Source organism: Bufo bufo, chromosome 11 (assembly GCF_905171765.1).
Source record: "Bufo bufo chromosome 11, aBufBuf1.1, whole genome shotgun sequence".
NCBI classification, from domain to species: domain Eukaryota; kingdom Metazoa; phylum Chordata; class Amphibia; order Anura; family Bufonidae; genus Bufo; species Bufo bufo.
Window position 1 is genome coordinate 98,237,164 of NC_053399.1, and position 24,642 is coordinate 98,261,805.

Consider the following 24,642-nt stretch of genomic DNA (forward strand, 5'->3'; position numbering starts at 1 on the left):
TGTATATACAGTGATATCACCGCTCTATGTCCTGGTGATCTGGATGTAGTACTGATCAGTATACTCTAGTCACCTCTCACCAGTGATGTATATACAGTGATATCACCACTCTATGTCCTGGTGATCTGGGTGTAGTACTGATCACTATACTATAGTCACCTCTCACCAGTGATATCACTGCTCTATATCCTGGTAATCCAGTGTGTATTACTGATCACTAGTCTAGTCACCTCTCACCAGTGATGGATATACAGTGATATCACCGCTCTATATCCTGGTGATCTGGGTGTAGTACTAATCACTATACTCTAGTCACCTCTTACCAGTGATGTATATACAGTGATATTACCGCTCTATGTCCTGGTGATCTGGATGTAGTACTGATCACTATGCTCTAGTCACCTCTCACCAGTGATGTATATACAGTGATATTACCGCTCTATGTCCTGGTGATCTGGGTGTAGTACTGATCACTATAGTCTAGTCACCTCTTACCAGTGATGTATATACAGTGATATCACTGCTCTATGTCCTGGTGATCTGGATGTAGTACTGATCACTATACTCTAGTCACCTCTCACCAGTGATGTATATACAGTGATATCACTGCTCTATGTCCTGGTGATCTGGATGTAGTACTGATCAGTATACTCTAGTGACCTCTCACCAGTGATGTATATACAGTGATATCACCGCTCTATGTCCTGGTGATCTGGATGTAGTACTGATCACTATACTCTAGTCACCTCTCACCAGTGATGTATATACAGTGATATCACCGCTCTGTGTCCTGGTGATCTGGATGTAGTACTGATCACTATACTCTAGTCACCTCTCACCAGTGATGTATATACAGTGATATCACCGCTCTATGTCCTGGTGATCTGGATGTAGTACTGATCACTATACTCTAGTCACCTCTCACCAGTGATGTATATACAGTGATATCACCGCTCTGTGTCCTGGTGATCTGGGTGTAGTACTGATCACTATACTCTAGTCACCTCTCACCAGTGATGTATATACAGTGATATCACCGCTCTATGTCCTGGTGATCTGGGTGTAGTACTGATCACTACTCTAGTCACCTCTCACCAGTGATGCTTATCTTCTATCACTTGGGATCACTAGCTGTGCACAGCTTTGTAGAGATGTCTCAGTCAGCAGAGGGTTAAAAATGAAGGCTTAGAAAAACAATCTGGATAGATGATCTTTCTGCTGGGAGAGCGAGCAATCAGCGGGTGATTACACACAGGCATTATTTTTTGAAGACGAGTTCTCACATCTCCCCAGATGCTGTGAGATTACACAATGATCTGGCTGGATGCTGGTCAGAAGCAGTGAAACGCGTGACCAGTGACACAGCTGTTTACAGTCGCCTCCTGCACAGTCTATGGCCTGAGAAGATCCACTGCCCATTACTCCCGACATTGTAGAAAGCACCGCACTCACAACTCGAGTATCACCATATCTCACTATTGTCTAGTAATTGTGCATTTTCATGTAAAGATGGAAAACCTGCATTCTGACATCAGTAGAGACCAGCAGTGACATCACTGAGAATGCAGCCTATCCATCACTAGAGATCAGCGGTGACATCACTGAGAATGCAGCCTATCCATCACTAGAGATCAGCGGTGACATCACTGAGAATGCAGCCTATCCATCACTAGAGATCAGCGGTGACATCACTGAGAATGCAGCCTATCACTAGAGATCAGCGGTGACATCACTGAGAATGCAACCTATCCATCACTAGAGATCAGCGGTAACATTACTGAGAATGCAGCCTGTCCATTCACTAGAGATCAGCGGTGACATCACTGAGAATGCAGCCTGTCCATTCACTAGAGATCAGCGGTGACATCACTGAGAATGCAGCCTATCCATCACTAGAGATCAGCGGTGACATCTGTGAGAATGCAGCCTATCCATTCACTAGAGATCAGCAGTGACATCACTGAGCATGCCGCCTATCCATCACTAGAGATCAGCGGTGACATCACTGAGAATGCAGCCTATCCATCACTAGAGATCAGCGGTGACATCACTGAGAATGCAGCCTATCCATCACTAGAGATCAGCGGTGACATCACTGAGAATGGAGCCTATCCATCACTAGAGATCAGCGGTGACATCACTGAGAATGCCGCCTATCCATCACTAGAGATCAGCGGTGACATCACTGAGAATGCAGCCTATCCATCACTAGAGATCAGCAGTGACATCACTGAGAATGCATCCTATCCATCACCGGAGATCAGCGGTGACATCACTGAGAATGCAGCCTATCCATCACTAGAGATCAGCGGTGACATCACTGAGCATGCCGCCTATCCATTCTCTAGAGATCAGCAGTGACATCACTGAGAATGCAGCCTATCCATCACTAGAGATCAGCAGTGACATCACTGAGAATGCCGCCTATCCATCACTAGAGATCAGCGGTGACATCACTGAGCATGCCGCCTATCCATCACTAGAGATCAGCGGTTACATCAATCGGCTCTTATTTAGATGCCCCAGTAGTGGGTAACATTCGGCCTCTGCACTTCCTGCGTCTCATCCTCCTTCACACACGGCCAAGTTTGGACAATGGCCACGTCTGATCACTTTCATGTCACACAACAATGGATCCTCAGTATGGAGGGGGGGCGTTCGGAGAGAAAAAGAAACCAACATGGCATGAAACAGTTATTAGACTACAATGATCCACAAGAGAACACAAAAGGGCCACACATCCCGGGAGAAACCCTGCAGGGCCCAAAACGCATCCTCCTCCTGGGAGGGAATGGACAGAAAGTTCAAAGCAAAATGTTTAAAATTATAGATCAAGACCCGACTTTTCGCCAGTGATTCCATCACCAGTCAAGATATAAAAATATTGCATCTTTTTGGGGGAAAAATTGACGTTTCGGACAAGGTGAAATGTTTTTGAAATCCTGTAGGACGTCGTCGGATATTCCATCTCCCCCTTCACTAAAGCGATGGTGAAGTGGAGAGGCCAGGTGTCGGAGACAATGCGGCTCTTTATTATATGTGCTCTGCACTTTTCAAGGCTAACGGAAAATCAGAGAAAACACCTCATTGTGCCCACTGCCTTCTTCACGTCACTCGGGCCTGTTAGATGTGGGAGGGAGAAATAAGGAGAAAAGTCGTCTCTGCTTCCTGCCCGTCTCCTCCTGTAAGGTACTTGGCAATGGTATACTGCCCCTAGTGGGCAGGGAGGTTTCCAGAAATGTCTGACAATTCAGATTAAAGGAATTTGGCCTTTTACTTCTTTTACATGAATTTGTCTCTGCTAATGCCAGCGCTTATGCAAATGAGATGCAAATTTGAAAGAAAATACTCATTATGCAAATTTCCTTCCCGGAGAGGATGAATGCCTAATCATCAACGACTACACAGAAAAGCCCAGTAGGCTCATTTCACACCAGTCGCCACCAGCAGCACAACATACATGGGTTCACGTAATAACCACTAATACATCTGACAACCTGCCTGTATGTCATGTCTGAAAGGTGGTCATAGCCCCGCCCCCTGCTGATGACATCATTTATTTAACGACATGTGATCAGACATGAGATCACACACCTTATACTACAGGAACATCTATTACTGCTGACAACCTGCCTGTACATCCTGTCTGAGAGGTAGTCACAGCCCCACCCCCTGCTGATGACATCACTGATATAATGACATGTGATCAGACATGAGATCCACACCTTATACTACAGGAACATCTATTACTGCTGACAACCTGCCTGTACATCCTGTCTGAGAGGTAGTCACAGCCCCACCCCCTGCTGATGACATCACTGATATAATGACATGTGACCCACACCTTATACTACAGGAACATCTATTACTGCTGACAACCTGCCTGTACATCCTGTCTGAGAGGTAGTCACAGCCCCGCCCCCTGCTGATGACATCACTGATATAATGACATGTGACCCACACCTTATACTACAGGAACATCTATTACTGCTGACAACCTGCCTGTACATCCTGTCTGAGAGGTAGTCACAGCCCCGCCCCCTGCTGATGACATCACTGATATAATGACATGTGATCAGACATGTGATCCACACCTTATACTACAGGAACATCTATTACTGCTGACAACCTGCCTGTATATCCTGTCTGAGAGGTAGTCACAGCCCCGCCCCCTGCTAATGACATCACTGATATAATAGTAGTATTGTAGTGTCCAGCAGTGACGTGTGGAAGCTTCAATGCCATCAGTCCTCATTATCCAGTCTGTGGTAAAGAGGAAAAACTGGTAAAACAGAGACTAGCCTCCCAGTATCACAGGAACTGGATCTGTACCATTCCTAGCTGGGGACTTCATTATCTGATATCTGGCGGGGTAATCATGGCTTGCGATTGTTCTCCGTTACCTGCCATCACTAATACTAGAAGTCCTGCAGCAACTGGGGTATTCGGAGATCAAATGGTGTGCACCTGTTCTCACGTGCTGCCCTCCTCGGATGCCCGCTCTGCACCACGGCAGCTCCTGTTATCTCTACAAATAACTGGCATTCTTGTACCGAGGACGAAGAGCCGCACTTTACATAGATTTACTGATTGTATACCAGCAGCGTATCACACATGATAGCATTAGATACACAGCTCAGGATGAGATACAGTGTCTAGACAGTATCACACATGACAGGCTTAGATACACAACTCAGCTGTACATTAGTCCTGGGGTTTTTTCCTAAAACTACTTGGTTTCTCCGCATCACATTTTGGCGTCACACTTGTGACTCGCCCACGTGCGGCGCCCACTAATTACCAGGCTGGTTACTCATTAGTTTGTGTAGAAACATGCCTTATCACGAATACGCCCCATCTCTGTGTCTGGCCCGGAGGGTCCGCTCCGGGCACAATCATCCCCGTCCTTGGCACCGACTCACTTCCGAGAGTGCTTGTTCTTCGGCAGGTTGTGTAATAGGAGGGTATTGGGGGGCTGGGGAGACCTCGTCAGGATCCCAGGGCAGTTGCTCAGTTTGACAACTCCCCAAAAACAGGCCCTGACATTGCACCACACTTATGGCAGCAAGTGTATGTGTATTTAACCCCATCCAAGCCACACTCCCAGTCATGTGTAATAACTGGAAACATAATAAGGCAGACTATAATAACCTAGAACATATTAACCTAGACTGCAGTAACCTGCAACGTAATAATGTGGACTATAATAACCTGGGATGAGCGAATCTCATATTTAGATGTTTGTGTGCGGGTTCGTGTTGTGGTATTTACTGAATTGCGTTATGGATTCCATTACCACGGACCATAACGGAATTCCATAACGGAATGCTTTTAGAGGCATTCCATTATTCATTCCATCATAATAGAAGTCTATGGGCTGCATAACGTAAGCCGGACGGATAACGTAAGCCACGTTTCATTGTAATCTCCGCCGTCCAGCCGCTTATCTGAAGGCACAGATGTCAGGGAGCTGCCGCCATAACACATCCATGCTACACAAATCCCACAGCGGCCCATCAGCTTCCTCCCACACAATGGCCTGATCTCACAGCAACTTCCCAGCATCTGACACATGGCGGTGAACACAATGCTGACCTGACAACCTGACCAGACAAAGCAGCTGAAGATCACCTAATGGACTAGCCAGTTGACCATCACCTAACCTGACAACCTAGCTGGCCACCCTGTAACATGACAAGCCAGCAGACCATAATCCAAACTGACAACTCACCAGATCGTATTCTAACCTAATAAACCATTTGACCATCACCTGAACTGACAACCCAAAGGATAATAATGTAATCTGACAACCCAGTTGACGATCACCTACTGTATGAAAAAAACTTCTGTCCGTCACCTAACCTGTCACCTAATCTCATTATTTGTCTGTCAGATGACCTGACAACCCAGGGGATCATAATCTAACCTGATAATCCAGATATCCATCATTTAGTCTGACAGGTCATATGTCCATCATGTAACCCGACATCCCAGTTGTCCATCACCCATCTTAAAACCAAATCTGTCCAAAATGCAAACTGACACCTTGACTTCCCAACAATTAAAGGTGAGATCCCTGACCTGCACCTCAACCTGATGCCTCAAGTGTCCTGCGTCTGTCACCTTGTGAATCCCACATCTGACACCCAAGAAGTTCCAGACTAGCCAGATTCTGTTGTCACAGCCGTCCAGCGTTTAGTATGATACCACAGCTTCTGACATGACCACAAGATGACCAACATATGGGATGTATATACGTAATCGGTGGGCTCTCACTGTACTGTATGTACTTTACCCTCCATCTCAAACAACGAGACGTCACAGAAATGTCCGCCGAGAAACTTTTTTAAAAAAATTTCTATTTAACTGTAAAAATTGAATGTAGAAGCAGACTCTGAGGTTACCAGCGCATGGTCTACCCATCAGTGTCAATGAGGTATGGTATAGCGATTAACCCTGTCACCACCATCAGAGCCCTCCAGACAACAAAGGAACATCCAAACTACATGTAGACCCAAGTCTTGAAATAAAAGTATCTGCCCTTCTAGATATCAGTCACTTCCTGGACGCGGTGAGCAGGAAATCTGAGATCTCTTGGGTGGATTTTACTGGTAGAGCAGAGCTCGAGATGCAGCCACATGGCATGAAATGAGCATAGCGTGGTTCAGAATGGGGGCGGCAGACCTTGTGGGCCAAGTAAACCCAACACATCACCTTCGAAAGGGGGGCCACCCTCGGCTCACATTCCTTTCTATGGCACAGCTGGTGCCTTAAACCCGTGAGGGCCTCCTACCCGTTGGGCAATGATGCGCCGTCTACATCCCCCTTCAGTGACAGATGGCAATTGTGACCTATGCACAAGGTTGAACAATGGAGACACAAGACGGAATCCCCTCTAGTCATAACCCACCCAGAATTATTTTTTTTGTCCATGGAGACCCACCCTTCCTGCGATTCACCAAGCCCTTATGTGCCAAATGCATCCCTGCCACCGCCACCACCCGCCAGAGTGACAACCCAGGAGACAAAAGGAACCCAGGCACTGACCTTCAAGGCTATCTCCTTAGACCGGTCTGTACGAGCTCTTGAGAACGGCTCTATCCGAGACATATCCTCTCAGGGCAGCTTTTAAGGATCGGGTGGCTCCTCTCTTGGCCCCCTCCAGTTTTTCTGAAATCTATGAGTTTCACTACCTCTTGCCCAGAGAGACGAAGCTCACACACTGCCAGTGTGCATCTAGTCACAGGAAGTCACAGCCTCTGCTCATAGAATTCAAAACCAAACCCTCCACCCCCGGCTCCCAAACCTTCCCATCCCACTACAGCAAGCAGAGGAGGGGTGAGGGGTAGCCTGACTCCTCTGCACACAGTGCAGCTGTTGTAGACTATTATTCCTCCATTAACCCTCTAGAGATGACAAAGTGGTGGCACACACAACGCGCTGCTTGTGTGGAAGAAAAACTCAACTTTTACCTCCAGTCGTACAACGCTATGCGGCGGCATTTATTTCACAACTTTTTTTGTTTGTTTGTTAGTTTTTTTTGCCATTTTTGCAACCGTTAACGGTGAATAAATAGTCCAGTGTATGATGTAGCGCCCAAAAGGCAAAATTATGGTATTTTAATGGAAAAAAAACTAATAAGAAAACAAATTTACATGTATGAAATAAAAAACAAGCCATCTATATGTAAAATGGATAATAAAGCTAATATAAAAAATAAAAAAAATACTAAAACAACCCCCATCTATATGTATAAACTAAAAACAAACCATATGTAAAATGGATTAAAAAAAAATACATTCATTTTGGTAAAATTGCAACTTTAATTGTTACTTATGGGTAAAAAATATAAACAAATCAAAAATCAATGATTTTTTGCTGATTTTCGACCTGTGAAGTTGCCTGTACATATAAATGTGGGTGAATTCAACCATTTCGGAAGTCGCCCGTTTATAAAGTATATCCAAGTGATTGTTGGCGATGGCCGATGCGGACCGATATCTGCCAAATATGTGATTTGGATTTCTTCGGTGGATCTCTCATCACTTTATGCAGACGCACTCTATTGTTTCACGTTATTTTATGTTTTTGGGCAGATCGATTGTACGATTGATCTGATGTACTATTGAGTTGTGGACATAATGATCGTTGCATGGGTACGTGTGATGCTCTTGCCCATAGAAAACAGTGAAAGCTGTGATTATACCGCAGTTCACAAACAGCTTCGCTCCTTCCCTGGGGTAGAAAAAGTTGCATGACAACTGCAGAAATTCTAACCTGATCCGAAGGTTTCTCCCCCGCACTGTGACCACTAAAGAAAGAGTCACCATGGGGCCCCAGACTAGAAGAGTCACCGTGGGGCCCCAGACTAGAAGAACCATTAATACTGCATGCAGTTACATGTAAAATGTATTAAAAGGAGAAAAACATAACAAAAAGGAAAAACCAAAAATGAGAGAAAAACAAGAAAACTGTATATAAAAGAAACCAAAATGTACAATAAAAGAAATGTTAACAGGAACAACAACAGTTAATAACCAGACGTTACTGGTGGCGAAATCCTCCGTGTTCACACACCGGATATATTGTATCATCTGCGCAGAGCGCCCTCATGTGACTGACAATGAAAGAAGGTTGTCACAGACCCGCCCCTTAAAAGGAGAATCGTACAGACCGCCATGTTTTACTCCAAAATTCTACTGCGTTTCTGAGAAAACGGGGAGAAGAGTCATGAAGGCCTCTCCCTGTACACCAACATCCTCACCTGACAGCGAAGCATCAAAATGTATGGAAGTAACAGAGGCAATAAGTGTCCGCACCACACAGACCTGCACACTGCCAGGGGACTACAACTCCCAGCAGATCACCTGTAACACAAAGCTCAAACAGTCCGAGGCCGTACACGTCTCCTCCGGACCTCACCTGCAGCCTCAGCTCCCAGTGATTAGTCCTTCAAACATTTCCTGGAGGTCGGAGGGAACATGTCACCTGCTGCCACCAGATCCAGCCGGACCGACCCTTCATCTGATAGATGGCGATTACCTCTCCCTGACCGAGGACTATAGTATAACCTGAACAGCCAGGTATCTAATCCCATCATGTGTGATACTGTCTGCTGAGCTGTGTATCTAATCCTATCCTGTGTGATACTGACTGCTGAGCTGTGTATCTAATCCTATCCTGTGTGATACTGACTGCTGAGCTGTGTATCTAATCCTATCCTGTGTGATACTGTCTGCTGAGCTGTGTATCTAATCCTATCCTGTGTGATACTGTCTGCTGAGCTGTGTATCTAATCCTATCCTGTGTGATACTGACTGCTGAGCTGTGTATCTAATCCTATCCTGTGTGATACTGACTGCTGAGCTGTGTATCTAATCCTGTCCTGTGTGATACTGTCTGCTGAGCTGTGTATCTAATCCCATCCTGTGTGATACTGTCTGCTGAGCAGTGTATCTAATCCTATCCTGTGTGATACTGCCTGCTGAGCTGTGTATCTAATCCTATCCTGTGTGATACTGTCTGCTGAGCTGTGTATCTAATCCTATCCTGTGTGATACTGTCTGCTGAGCTGTGTATCTAATCCTATCCTGTGTGATACTGACTGCTGAGCTGTGTATCTAATCCTATCCTGTGTGATACAGTCTGCTGAGCTGTGTATCTAATCCTATCCTGTGTGATACAGTCTGCAGAGCTGTGTCTCTAATCCTATCCTGTGTGATACTTTCTGCTGAGCTGTGTATCTAATCCTATCCTGTGTGATACTGACTGAGCTGTGTATCTAATCCTGTCCTGTGTGATACTGTCTGCTGAGCTAAGTATCTAATCCTATCCTGTGTGATACTGTCTGCTGAGCTGTGTATCTAATCCTATCCTGTGTGATACTGACTGCTGAGCTGTGTATCTTATCCTATCCTGTGTGATACTGACTGCTGAGCTGTGTATCTAATCCTATCCTGTGTGATACTGACTGCTGAGCTGTGTATCTAATCCTATCCTGTGTGATACTGTCTGCTGAGCTGTGTATCTAATCCTATCCTGTGTGATACTGTCTGCTGAGCTGTGTATCTAATCCTATCCTGTGTGATACTGACTGCTGAGCTGTGTATCTAATCCTATCCTGTGTGATACCGTCTGCTGAGCTGTGTATCTAATCCTATCCTGTGTGATACTGTCTGCTAAGCAGTATATCTAATCCCATCATGTGTGATACTGTCTGCTGAGCTGTGTATCTAATCCTATCCTGTGTGATACAGTCTGCTGAGCTGTGTATCTAATCCTATCCTATCCTGTGTGATACTGTCTGCTGAGCTGTGTATCTAATCCTATCCTGTGTGATACCGTCTGCTGAGCTGTGTATCTAATCCTCTCCTGTGTGATACCGTCTGCTGAGCTGTGTATCTAATCCGGTTACGTGATACTGCCTGCTGAGCTGTGTATCTAATCCTGTGTGATACTGTCTGCTGAGCTGTGTATCTAATCCTATGTGATACTGCCTGCTGAGCTGTGTATCTAATCCTATCCTGTGTGATACTGTCTGCTGAACTGTGTATCTAATCCAGTCACGTGATACTGCCTGCTGAGCTGTGTATCTAATCCTATCCTGTGTGATACTGACTGCTGAGCTGTGTATCTAATCCTATCCTGTGTGATACTGTCTGCTGAGCTGTGTATCTAATCCTATCCTGTGTGATACTGACTGCTGAGCTGTGTATCTAATCCTATCCTGTGTGATACCGTCTGCTGAGCTGTGTATCTAATCCTATCCTGTGTGATACTGACTGCTGAGCTGTGTATCTAATCCTATCCTGTGTGATACTGACTGCTGAGCTGTGTATCTAATCCTATCCTGTGTGATACTGACTGCTGAGCTGTGTATCTAATCCTATCCTGTGTGATACCGTCTGCTGAGCTGTGTATCTTATCCTATCCTGTGTGATACTGTCTGCTGAGCTGTGTATCTAATCCTATCCTGTGTGATACCGACTGCTGAGCTGTGTATCTAATCCTATCCTGTGTGATACCGTCTGCTGAGCTGTGTATCTAATCCCATCATGTGTGATACTGTCTGCTGAGCTGTGTATCTAATCCTATCCTATCCTGTGTGATACTGTCTGCTGAGCTGTGTATCTAATCCTATCCTATCCTGTGTGATACCGTCTGCTGAGCTGTGTATCTAATCCTCTCCTGTGTGATACCGTCTGCTGAGCTGTGTATCTAATCCTATCCTGTGTGATACTGACTGCTGAGCTGTGTATCTAATCCTATCCTGTGTGATACTGACTGCTGAGCTGTGTATCTAATCCTATCCTGTGTGATACCGTCTGCTGAGCTGTGTATCTTATCCTATCCTGTGTGATACTGTCTGCTGAGCTGTGTATCTAATCCTATCCTGTGTGATACCGACTGCTGAGCTGTGTATCTAATCCTATCCTGTGTGATACCGTCTGCTGAGCTGTGTATCTAATCCCATCATGTGTGATACTGTCTGCTGAGCTGTGTATCTAATCCTATCCTATCCTGTGTGATACTGTCTGCTGAGCTGTGTATCTAATCCTATCCTATCCTGTGTGATACCGTCTGCTGAGCTGTGTATCTAATCCTCTCCTGTGTGATACCGTCTGCTGAGCTGTGTATCTAATCCGGTTACGTGATACTGCCTGCTGAGCTGTGTATCTAATCCTATCCTGTGTGATACTGTCTGCTGAGCTGTGTATCTAATCCTATGTGATACAGCCTGCTGAGCTGTGTATCTAATCCTATCCTGTGTGATACTGTCTGCTGAACTGTGTATCTAATCCAGTCACGTGATACTGCCTGCTGAGCTGTGTATCTAATCCTATCCTGTGTGATACCATCTGCTGAGCTGTGTATCTAATCCGGTGATACGTGGGGCGTCAGTGCGGCTCTAGCGGGGTTCGGGTGACATGTGTCGTCCTCGGCGCTGGCAGAACCGTTCTCAGGTCTTATATAATCACTGCAGAATCAGCAGCCGGAGAAGAGCGACCGGACATAACCCCCCAATACACGGCCGGTCCTGACCCCACTCCTGATCACTGTATTATGGTAGCTTTCTAATTAAATTCTTTTATCATTTTCAATATCGCTGCTTGCAGTCAGTGAATGGGAACATTCGAATGTACATTCTCTCCAGACCTTACATGTCTTGTCGCAGTTGCATCCAGTCTGGACATTTCCGCTTTTATTATGTATTTATCTTGCAGTGGATTGTCTAAACTAGATGCAATTGTGACAAACCCTCCGCTGTGAGGTGTAATAGGGTGCACAAGGTAGGTGTGTACTTTAGGTCTAGTATAGCCGCAATACAAGTGCAAACCCTTAGTGACGTTTGACAGTCTGGTTGCTATGGATACACTGACAACCAGGCAGTTTGTCCCAAGCAACCAGGTATATCAGGTACTGGGCATGACATAAACCAGGCTCCTCTGATGTAGATAGAAATCCCCTTTAAGTAGGATACAACAACAACTGCATAGGAACCAGTGCAGCCTGCAGGCCTCTGAGGTGGTGTCGGCGCGGCCTCTGTGTGTCCTGTAGTCGTCACCATGTTTACAGCAATCATAAAAAAAAGCCATAAATTCCAGTAACAACACAGCGAGACGACAATAAAGATGTAAAGTTTTGTCTTAGTAGACTGTGAGCCACAGCAAAGATGGCCGCCCTCCCGGTGTCACAGCGCCCCCTCCTGCTCCAGTGCCCCTGATGAGGAGTGGGCTCATGAGAGGTTAATAGGATGGGTGTCAGGCAGGGTGACAACAGCTTCTGTGGGAACAGAGGCCTCTGTAATGGGAGTCATAGTCTTATCAACAGACATGTTTGTGTAGCTGACAGTCACCGGGGAGGGGTGATAAAACAGGTCAAGAAAAGGTTAAAGGGGGCACCGGGCCGGAGAGAGGGGACGAAGGAGACTGAGAAGAGTGGAGGCTGAGGATAGGGAATGTATGTCAAGGCTGGCCTCCATCAGAGAACAGGACACCAGAGGCTGGCCTCGAACAGGGTGGAGACAAGAGAGGCCGGCCTCCAACATAGAACAGGACACGAGAGGCTGGCGTCCATCAGAGATGAGACAAGAAAAGACAGCCTTCACCAGGCTGGCCTCCATCAGAGATGATGACACGAGAGGCTGGCCTCCACCAGAGAACAGGACACTAAGCTAGTCTCCATCAGAGAATAGGACACCAGAAGCCAGCCTCCATCAGAGAAGATGACACGGGAGCCTGGCCTCCACCAGAGAACAGGACACCAGAGGCCAGCTACAATGCTGGAAGATGAGATGCCCTGAGAGATTGTCCACCTTCAGAAAACAGTAGATCAGAGGCCAGAAACCATCAGTGAACAGGACAACACAGGCTGGCCACCATCAGAGAGGATGATAAGAGAGGCTGGCCTCCATCAGTGAACAGGACACTAGAGATCGGCCACCATCAGAGAGGATAACAGGAGAGGCCAGCCTCCATCAGAGAGCAGGACACCAGGCTGGCCTCCATCAGAGAGCAGGACACCAGGCTGGCCTCCATCAGAGAGCAGGACACCAGGCGCCGGCTGGCCACCATCAGAGAGCAGGACACCAGGCTGGCCTCCATCAGAGAGCAGGACACCAGGCGCCGGCTCGCCACCATCATGGAAGATGAAATGAGAGGTTTTCAACCATCAGAAAACAGTACATCAGAGTCCGGACATTATCAGTGACCAGGACACCAGAAGACAGCCTCCATCAGAGAAGAGGACATGAGAGGCTGGCCTCCATCAGAGGATAGGCACATGCTCCTGTCAGATGATATTTCGGTACAGGACCTCTTATCTAGGTCTGGTCTTCTCTGGTGTCTGGGTCACTGGGTTCAGTCCTGGGTGGCGGCTGTTCCCAGGTCTCAGCAGACACAGCGGAGGGCGGGGGTGTGCTCACAGATTACAGCCCCCCTTTCCCTGTCTGGCCGCTCACACAACATGAAATCACATAAATGCAGCTAATTATAGAATATGAAGAAAACCCCCCTCCTCCCACACCCTGCATAGCTGAGCCGAGCACTACAGCATACACAGCTCAGCATTTCCAGCGCAGAGTCACAGGAGCTTACAATCTAAAACCCCTTCTCTCTATAAGACCTGCCCCTGAGCAGTATCCACCTCCATCTGCACTTCTAGTGACCCTTTCCAAATCTACCCCTCCCTCTCTTTTGCCCCCTATACAGTGGCAAACCTAGCCACTGTCCACAATATCTACAGTCCTACCCCCTACCAATCCTAATCAAAAAAGTGACCCCCTAACGAGGAAAGTCCCCAGCCCCCCCTGCTCCTCTGTTACCCACCCCCATGCCCTCACATCACTCCCTGCCCGCCTCATCTAGCAGTGGAAACACATTATACAAGACTTCCATAGCAACCAAACTAGGTGGGAACAGGTAGATGGCGGAGGAGGGGGAGACACAGAGAAGCAGGCGATTAGAACGGGGCGTGAATGGAAACCCAGGGGGCAAAATACAGGAAACAGCTGAGAAAGGAAGAGGAAGAGACACTGCACAATGGAGCGTTACATCTCCTGCAGCCATGTGCACTACGTGGTGGGATTTATACAGCAGCAACGCATTTCACAGCTATAACCCAACATGTACACAAAGGTTTATTTAATGCAAAATGTACCTGATACAGAACAAATAGTAAAACTACAAAATGTGTCAGTGCTATAGAAGAGCAAGTACGGCCACGAGCTGTGTCTGTGCTATATACGTAATGGACAAGACGTGAAATGCGTCAGTATATAGAACTGTAATAAGGCTGCAAAATATGTCTGCGATAGTAAAACAAGGAGATATGTCTGCGATATAAACATAACAGACAAGACATGAAATGCGTCAGTATGGAGAACTGATAGTAAGACTGTGGGATGTGTCAGCCATATGTACACACATAAATAGATGTACGCTCCATCAGCAGATAGAGCCGATAGTAAGGCCTCACGCACCTAGTTATATCCGCACACCCATTCATTTCCATACGTCTGGAGAAAAAGCATGTTATCCGTGTGCTGCCTGCGAGGCCCGTACACACATTGTACAACATGTCCTATTCTTGTATGTTAGATTCAGCATGAACACGGTCGGTATCCATATGTTCAGGTTTGTAGAACGCAAAATGGATACGGTTTTGTGCATGAGGCCTAAGTCTGTGAAATGTGTCAGCATACGAATAGTAAAACTGCTAAATGCATCTGTAATAAAGAACCGGTAGTAAGACTGCGATATATACAGAGATGAAATGCATGAGGGATATACGATGTATAGCAAGTCTGTGGGCTTTATCAGCGATATATACATAGCTAAAGACATGAAATGCGCGAGCGATAACGCACCGGTGAGCTCAGCAACACCAAAAGACCCGGAAGACCACGGAAAACAACTGTGGTGGATGACCAAAGAATTTCCCTGGTGAAGAAAACGCCCTTCACAACAGTTGGCCAGATCAAGAACACTCTCCAGGAGGTAGGTGTATGTGGGTCAAAGTCAACCATCAGGAGAAGACTTCACCAGAGTGAATGCAGAAGGTTCACCACAAGATGGAAACCATTGGTGAGCCTCAAAAACAGGAAGGCCAGATTAGAGTTTGCCAAACGACATCTAAAAAAGCCTTCACAGTTCTGGAACAACATCCTATGGACAGAGGAGACCAAGATCAACTTGTACCAGAGTGATGGGAAGAGAAGAGTATGGAGAAGGAAAGGAGCTGCTCATGATCCTAAGCATACCACCTCATCAGTGAAGCATGGTGGTGGTAGTGTCATGGCGTGGGCATGTATGGCTGCCAATGGAACTGGTTCTCTTGTATTTATTGATGATGTGACTGCTGACACAAGCAGCAGGATGAATTCTGAAGTGTTTCGGGCAATATTATCTGCTCATATTCAGCCCAATGCTTCAGAACTCATTGGACGGCGCTTCACAGTGCAGATGGACAATGACCCAAAGCATACTGCAAAAGAAACCAAAGAGGTTTTTAAGGGAAAGAAGTGAAATGTTATGCAATGGCCGAGTCAATTACCGGACCTGAATCCGATTGAGCATTTCACTTGCTGAAGACAAAACTGAAGGGAAAATGCCCCAAGAACAAGCAGGAACTGAAGACAGTTGCAGTAGAGGCCTGGCAGAGCATCACCAGGGATGAAACCCAGCGTCTGGTGATGTCTATGCGTTCCAGACTTCAGGCTGTAATTGACTGCAAAGGATTTGCAACCAAGTATTAAAAAGGGAAAGTTTGATTTATGATGATTATTCTGTCCCATTACTTTTGGTCCCTTAACAAGTAGGAGGCACATATGCAAACTGCTGTAATTCCTGCACCGTTCACCTGATTTGGATGTAAATCCCCTCAAATTACAGCTGACAGTCTGCAGGTAAAGCACATCTTGTTCGCTTCATTTCAAATCCATTGTGGTGGTGTATAGAGCCAAAAATGTTAGAATTGTGTCCATGTCCCAATATTTATGGACCTGACTGTATATACATAGCCAAAAAGACATGAAATGCGTGAGGATATAGAATGTATAGTAAGGCTGTTATACATTACAGTAATGGCGTAAAATGCATTGGAGATGTAGAACCTATAGTAGGGCTGCAGGATCTAGGTTATATACAGGACATTAAAGGCCTTATGACGTTCTGTTCATCGGTCACGTGACCTAGGCGCAGCTCAGCCCCATAGAAGGGAGACACACAGCAGAGCCGCTATACAGTGCACGGTGAGCGCTCACACGACTGCCACTGCGGGACGCCCGGTGTCGGACCACCACCGATCACATACTGATGACCTATCCTGAGGATAGATCATCAGTATTAAAATCTTGGAAAATCCCTTTAATGATGTGAAACGCGTCAGTAATATAGAATGGATGATAAGGCTGCAGGGTGTATTATATCCTAAACAGAAAAGTTGTGAAATGCATCTGGATATAGAACAGATAGTAAGGCTGTGGGATTGCTCTGTGTTATTTACTTTACTGAAAAGACATGAAATGCGTTAGTAATTTAAAACCAACAGTAAGGCTGCGGAATGTGCCACGCGATATAGATAACAGTAATGATGTGAAACGCGTCAGTGATATATAGAACGGATAAGGCTGCAATGTACATCAGCATGGTATCCTAAACCGAAAAGTCGTGAAATGCGTGTAGATATAGAAACCATAGTAATAGTGCATTTACAGCGTGCGAGGAGGGAAGCGCGACAACCGGCTGCTCGGTAAGTGGAGGTGAAGCGCTGCTATGACATGCAGAGATCACCTCCACAGTATGAGGACGAGCGATGGCTGCTGCTGTCGCCCATCCCCATACACAGTCATTGTTCCTGGCGGCACAACCTTCTGCCCGATGATGGGGGAGTCCGCACCGCCGATCGTTCCGCTCCTTCATCGGGGGATCTGCGGCACCTTCATAGGCTGCGGGACTGTCCGTGTTCTGTACATAACGGAAGAGACATGAAATATGTAGTGACGCAGAACGAATCAGTGTTCTGTATATTACCCAGGAAGCCCGAAATGCATCAGCGCCATATAGGACAGGTAACGTTGCGTTATACCAGTATCACATATGTGACGGAATTGAAGCGCGGTGAAGCTGTGAAACGTGTCATGTAAATATCGGATGGTGAAAATGTGAAATGCAGGGGACGGTGTCAGGTACAGGGAGGAGGAGGGGAAGCTGTATTGTGATGTAAAGCGCGGGGGAGGGGGTCTCTGCAGCCAAGTGCAGAATAATACTGCACCCCCGAAATCATTATATACCCCTCCCCACATACCGCAGTAACCCCTCACCTGCTGCAGGCACAGCGCCTCCAGCCTGTCCACACATGTATCTGCTATATAACTGGACCAGTACCCCCCCCCCCCAACCCAATATCAGCAGACTGAGACACCAATTCTTACACACATCACAGGATTAGATACACAGCTCAGCAGACTGTATCACACAGGATAGGATTAGATACACAGCTCAGCAGTCAGTATTACACAGGATAGGATTAGATACACAGCTCAGCAGGCAGTATCACACAGGATAGGATTAGATACACAGCTCTGCAGACTGTATCACACAGGATAGGATTAGATACACAGCTCAGCAGGCAGTATTACACAGGATAGGATTAGATACACAGCTCAGCAGGCAGTATCACACAGGATAGGATTAGATACACAGCTCAGCAGGCAGTATCACACAGGATAGGATTAGATACACAGCTCTGCAGACTGTATCACACAGGATAGGATTAGATACACAGCTCAGCAGGCAGTATTACACAGGATAGGATTAGATACACAGCTCAGCAGGCAGTATCACACAGGATAGGATTAGATACACAGCTCAGCAGACAGTATCACACAGGATAGGATTAGATACACAGCTCAGCAGTCAGTATCACACAGGATAGGATTAGATACACAGCTCAGCAGTCAGTATCACACAGGATAGGATTAGATACACAGCTCAGCAGACAGTATCACACAGGATAGGATTAGATACACAGCTCAGCAGGCAGTATCACACAGGATAGGATTAGATACACAGCTCAGCAGACAGTATCACACAGGATAGGATTAGATACACAGCTCAGCAGTCAGTATCACACAGGATAGGATTAGATACACAGCTCAGCAGTCAGTATCACACAGGATAGGATTAGATACACAGCTCAGCAGTCAGTATCACACAGGACAGGATTAGATACACAGCTCAGCAGTCAGTATCACACAGGATAGGATTAGATACACAGCTCAGCAGGCAGTATCACACAGGATAGGATTAGATACACAGCTCATCAGGCAGTATTACACAGGATAGGATTAGATACACAGCTCAGCAGGCAGTATCACACAGGATAGGATTAGATACACAGCTCAGCAGGCAGTATCACACAGGATAGGATTAGATACACAGCTCAGCAGGCAGTATCACACAGGATAGGATTAGATACACAGCTCAGCAGTCAGTATCACACAGGATAGGATTAGATACACAGCTCAGCAGTCAGTATCACACAGGACAGGATTAGATACATAGTTGATCACCGCTCTGTATATAACGCTATCAGTGATGTGTCACGGTCGGGGGGTGGCGGTCTTACACTTTGTCCGCTCAGTGCAGCAGGAAGTCAGTTACGTCCTGTGTCCCCCTCATCTACTTCCTCCCGGCAGTGACTGTTCTCAGGAGATAGATCATGGGGGAGGGGATGTCATTCCCATCATATCCACACATAGTACTAATACTACTACTGTTATCAGCCCTGGAGGATGAGAGGGGTAGTAGTCTATAAGGAGGAAGAAGACAATACCTCTATATCACTCTATTGTCTGCAGAACATCGCTCTGTCCTCTCTACCTCTAGATACATAGTGGTATATCCTGCAGATTATTACACTCCTGACCTCGCTACAAATCTGCAGAACATCGCTCTGCCCTCTCTACCTCCTGACAGATACACAGTGATATATCCTGCAGATTATTACACCCCTGACCTCTCTAGAGATCTGCAGAACATTGCTCTGCCCCCTTTACCCATAACTACAGGCATTCCAGTAACACCCCAGTAAATGTGTATGAGACATGAGGTTCTCTGTGCCTCATGTCTCAGCCATGTCATGGAGGTTCTGCACTCTCCCGGTATAATAGATGTAGACCCCTGAGCCGCAGCAGTAGTGGTCGGTCTCGCACTGTGAGTCATGAGTCTCGCTCTCGCCTCAGCCTCGCTTCTTCCCTGGCAGGAAATGCCACATCTCTAGCGGCTGATGCAACTCTCCATCAATCCTGCTGGAAGGAAAGCAGAGGGAGGGAGCCCCCTACACCAGGCGGACCACCACACAGCACCTGTCCAAACCCTGCAGCCTGGGGCCCATTGTATCCAGAATTAAAGGGGAGCTCCATACATCCCTAAGAATGTAGTGAACATGTAACATACCACTCACCGCACTGTCCTGTATACTGTCACATCTATATAGCGCCCACATACAGCCCATGGGATGGGGCGACCATTGCGGGTACAGATGGCACTGAGGAGCTCGGAGATGTGCCTACCTTACTTTTCCCTCCTGAAAACTTCTTGATGAAGCTCAATGTCCTCTCAAAACGAGATTCCTCCTTGTTCCTGTTCTCCTTCTCATCAGCTTCCAGGACGTCAAACTCCCCGCAGCTGACCGCGCTCAACCTGGAGACACACAGAGATACTGAAAGGGTTAAACCCAGCATGGGGGCCCTACATTACAGCATGGCGGGAGGAAAAAAAGAGAGTTGAAGCAGAGGGCTCCCTCATGACTGGTCCTCCGAGCCAAATACTAATGAAGACGTGGATAAGGCCTGACACCAGAGGACACAACCTGCTAATCCTCACACCCAACACATATATTCCTGTATATACAGGGCAGTATTATAGCAGTTATATTCTTGTACATAGGAGGCAGTATTATAGTAGTTATAGTCTTGTACATAGGAGGCAGTATTATAGTAGTTATATTCTTGTACATAGGAGCAGTATTATAGTAGTTATATTCTTGTACATAGGAGCAGTATTATAGTAGTTATATTCTTGTACATAGGAGGCAGTATTATAGTAGTTATATTCTTGTACATAGGAGCAGTATTATAGTAGTTATATTCCTGTACATAGGAGCAGTATTATAGTAGTTATATTCTTGTACATAGGAGCAGTATTATAGTAGTTATATTCTTGTACATAGGAGGCAGTATTATAGTAGTTATATTCTTGTACATAGGAGGCAGTATTATAGCAGTTATATTCTTGTACATAGGAGCAGTGATATAGTAATTATATTCTTGTACATAGGAGCAGTATTATAGCAGTTATATTCTTGTACATAGGAGCAGTATTATAGTGGTTATATTACTGTACAGAGGAGCAGTATTATAGTAGTTATATTCCTGTACATAGGAGCAGTATTATAGTAGTTATATTCTTGTACATAGGAGCAGTAGTATAGTAGTTATATTCTTGTACATAGGAGGCAGTATTATAGTAGTTATATTCTTGTACATAGGAGCAGTATTATAGTAGTTATATTCTTGTACATAGGAGCAGTATTATAGTAGTTATATTCTTGTACATAGGGGCAGTATTATAGTAGTTATATTCTTGTACATAGGAGCAGTATTATAGTAGTTATATTCTTGTACATAGGAGCAGTATTATAGTAGTTATATTCCTGTACATAGGAGCAGTATTATAGTAGTTATATTCTTGTACATAGGAGGCAGTATTATAGTAGTTATATTCCTGTACATAGGAGCAGTATTATAGTAGTTATATTCTTGTACATAGGAGCAGTATTATAGTAGTTATATTCTTGTACATAGGAGGCAGTATTATAGTAGTTATATTCTTGTACATAGGAGCAGTATTATAGTAGTTATATTCTTGTACATAGGAGGCAGTATTATAGTAGTTATATTCTTGTACATAGGAGGCAGTATTATAGTAGTTATATTCCTGTACACAGGAGCAGTATTATAGTAGTTATATTCCTGTACATAGTAGCAGTATTATAGTAGTTATATTCCTGTACATAGGAGCAGTATTATAGTAGTTATTGTCTTGTACATAGGAGCAGTATTATAGTAGTTATATTCTTGTACATAGGAGCAGTATTATAGTAGTTATATTCTTGTACATAGGAGGCAGTATTATAGTAGTTATATTCTTGTACATAGGAGCAGTATTATAGTAGTTATATTCTTGTACATAGGAGGCAGTATTATAGTAGTTATATTCTTGTACATAGGAGGCAGTATTATAGTAGTTATATTCCTGTACACAGGAGCAGTATTATAGTAGTTATATTCCTGTACATAGGAGCAGTATTATAGTAGTTATATTCTTGTACATAGGGGGCAGTATTATAGTAGTTATATTCCTGTACACAGGAGCAGTATTATAGTAGTTATATTCTTGTTCATAGGAGCAGTATTATAGCAGTTATATTCTTGTATATAGAGCAGTATTATAGCAGTTATATTCTTGTATATAGAGCAGTATTATAGTAGTTATATTCTTGTACATAGGAGCAGTATTATAGCAGTTATATTCTTGTACATAGGAGCAGTATTATAGTGTTACTGCAGGGGTTATACTGAGATCAGTAATATGATTATATTATTATTTTGATCTTAGTTTTTCATCAGAAGCACATTTCATCTCTTCAGAACGGCCATGACACTGAGACGCCCCTCAGGTTCAGGTGTGTAAGAGGATTGACTGTCACTTACCCATTCCCCAAGAGATTTCTGTGTGAGTACAGGACCACATCTGTGGAGAGAGAAAATCCAACATTTTAGGCACTTTCCCACCTGAACCTGGATAAATCGGTGTAATGTGACAGCTGGGACAGAAGGTAGACCTTCCCCAACATCCGGGGATTATCCACAGAGTGAGAGCTTCCGAACCACCTGGAATATACACGCATGTACTGTGCTGCTGAGCCACTGTATCTAAGCCTGTCATGTGCGATACCGCCTGCCAAGCCATTGATTCTAATCCTGTAATGTGTGATGCAGTCTCATTATCCAGTATCCTGTAAGATGTACGTTATTGTAATATAGTGATGTAGCACCATTTAGTGTCCTGTTCCATTGACCCATAACTCAGTATGTTCTGAGGAGAGCGCCCCCTGTAGGAGGACAACCACCGCACCATGACTTCATAGTGGCACAGACAATATCTCATTTGTGGGATCATTACTCCCCCTAGTGGAGACTAGATGAACAACCCTACCCAAGGCTGCACACAGCTTCTACCGTATAATTCCAGACCCAGACAGGTTTCACAACTTTACCAAAGCAATGCGACCTCAGAGCTATTCTGATCACAGGATGCACATAATGCATTGTGGGTAATATCAGGGCCACCTATGGTTACTACTGACATCTCATATAAATTACAAATAGGGAAAAACTCCCAGCATTTTCCATGGCAACCCACCCTGCTAATTATATAAGGGAACAATTAGCTATTTTCGGATGTGAAGAGAAAGCAAAATAAGTTTTTTTATACGATACCGGGGCAGGGGCTCTGGGAGATGTGACTATCACGATAACGAGTTATTAAGATCTAGTTGGCTGCACACTGAGGGTGTAATATGAAGGAGCAGGGGGTATGTTGGCGTCTGCTTAATGCCTGCAATATATCCATTGTTGCTCCTGCATAATATATGTTACATTTTACATTGATAAGCCCATATCCTTGGATTACATCCCGACCATCAGATCCATGAATATTCCCATATATACTCATGTTAAACTACAGCCATTAGATATATTCCCATATTTACTCTGCATATTATATCCCAACCACCAGACACCTATGAAATATTTTGATATTACATCCTGACCATCAAATCTATGAAATATTTCCATATATATTCTTCATATTACATCCAGACTGTCAGACCTATGAAGTGTTTCCATACATATTCCTCCTATTACATCCTGACCATGAGACCTATGAAGTGTTTCCATATACAGTCGTGGCCAAAAGTTTTGAGAATGACACAAATATTAGTTTTCACAAAGTTTGCTGCTAAACTGCTTTTAGATCTTTGTTTCAGTGTTTTCTGTGATGTAGTGAAATATAATTACACGCACTTCATACGTTTCAAAGGCTTTTATCGACAATTACATGACATTGATGCAAAGAGTCAGTATTTGCAGTGTTGGCCCTTCCTTTTCAGGACCTCTGCACTCCGACTGCGCATGCTCTCAATCAACTTCTGGGCCAATTCCTGACTGATACAACCCATTCTTTCATCATCACTTCTTGGAGTTTGTCAGAATTAGTGGGTTTTTGTTTGTCCACCCGCCTCTTGAGGATTGACCACAAGTTCTCAATGGGATTAAGATCTGGGGAGTTTCCAGGCCATGGACCCAAAATGTCAACGTTTTGGTCCCCGAGCCACTTAGTTATCACTTTTGCCTTATGGCACGGTGCTCCATCGTGCTGGAAAATGCATTGTTCTTCACCAAACCGTTGTTGGATTGTTGGAAGAAGTTGCTGTTGGAGGGTGTTTTGGTGCCATTCTTTATTCATGGCTGTGTTTTTGTGAGTGAGCCCACTCCCTTGGATGAGAAGCAACCCCCCACATGAATGGTCTCAGGATGCTTTACTGTTGGCATGACACAGGACTGATGGTAGCGCTCACCTTTTCTTCTCCAGACAAGCCTTTTTCCAGATGCCCCAAACAATCGGAAAGTGGCTTCATCGGAGAATATGACTTTGCCCCAGTCCTCAGCAGTCCATTCACCATACTTTCTGTCCCTGATGTTTTTTTTGGAGAGAAGTGGCTTCTTTGCTGCCCTTCTTGACACCAGGCCATCTTCCAAAAGTCTTCGCCTCACTGTGCGTGCAGATGCGCTCACACCTGCCTGCTGCCATTCCTGAGCAAGCTCTGCACTGGTGACACTCCGATCCCGCAGCTGAATCCTCTTTAGGAGACGATCCTGGTGCTTGCTGGACTTTCTTGGACGCCCTGAAGCCTTCTTAACAAGAATTGAACCTCTTTCCTTGAAGTTCTTGATGATCCTATAAATTGTTGATTGAGGTGCAATCTTAGTAGCCACAATATCCTTGCCTGTGAAGC

At 45.2% G+C, this 24,642-nt stretch overlaps 1 protein-coding gene across 6 annotated transcripts in view; it reads right to left on the reverse strand.

The window, feature by feature from the left end:
* The window catches only part of ARHGEF2 (Rho/Rac guanine nucleotide exchange factor 2), an 87,485-nt gene that overhangs the window by 26,669 nt on the left and 36,174 nt on the right, over positions 1-24,642 (reverse strand). For 5 of the 6 annotated variants that reach the window (XM_040411559.1, XM_040411561.1, XM_040411562.1 and 2 more), the window contains 2 exons: positions 22,277-22,316; positions 20,075-20,204 (listed from right to left, as the gene is read on the reverse strand). In XM_040411559.1, the coding sequence (XP_040267493.1) occupies positions 20,075-20,204; positions 22,277-22,316 (170 nt within the window). Of the gene's footprint in view, positions 1-7,047; positions 7,250-20,074; positions 20,205-22,276; positions 22,317-24,642 lie in introns of those variants that run through there. The other variant, XM_040411564.1, reaches the window with a different exon arrangement.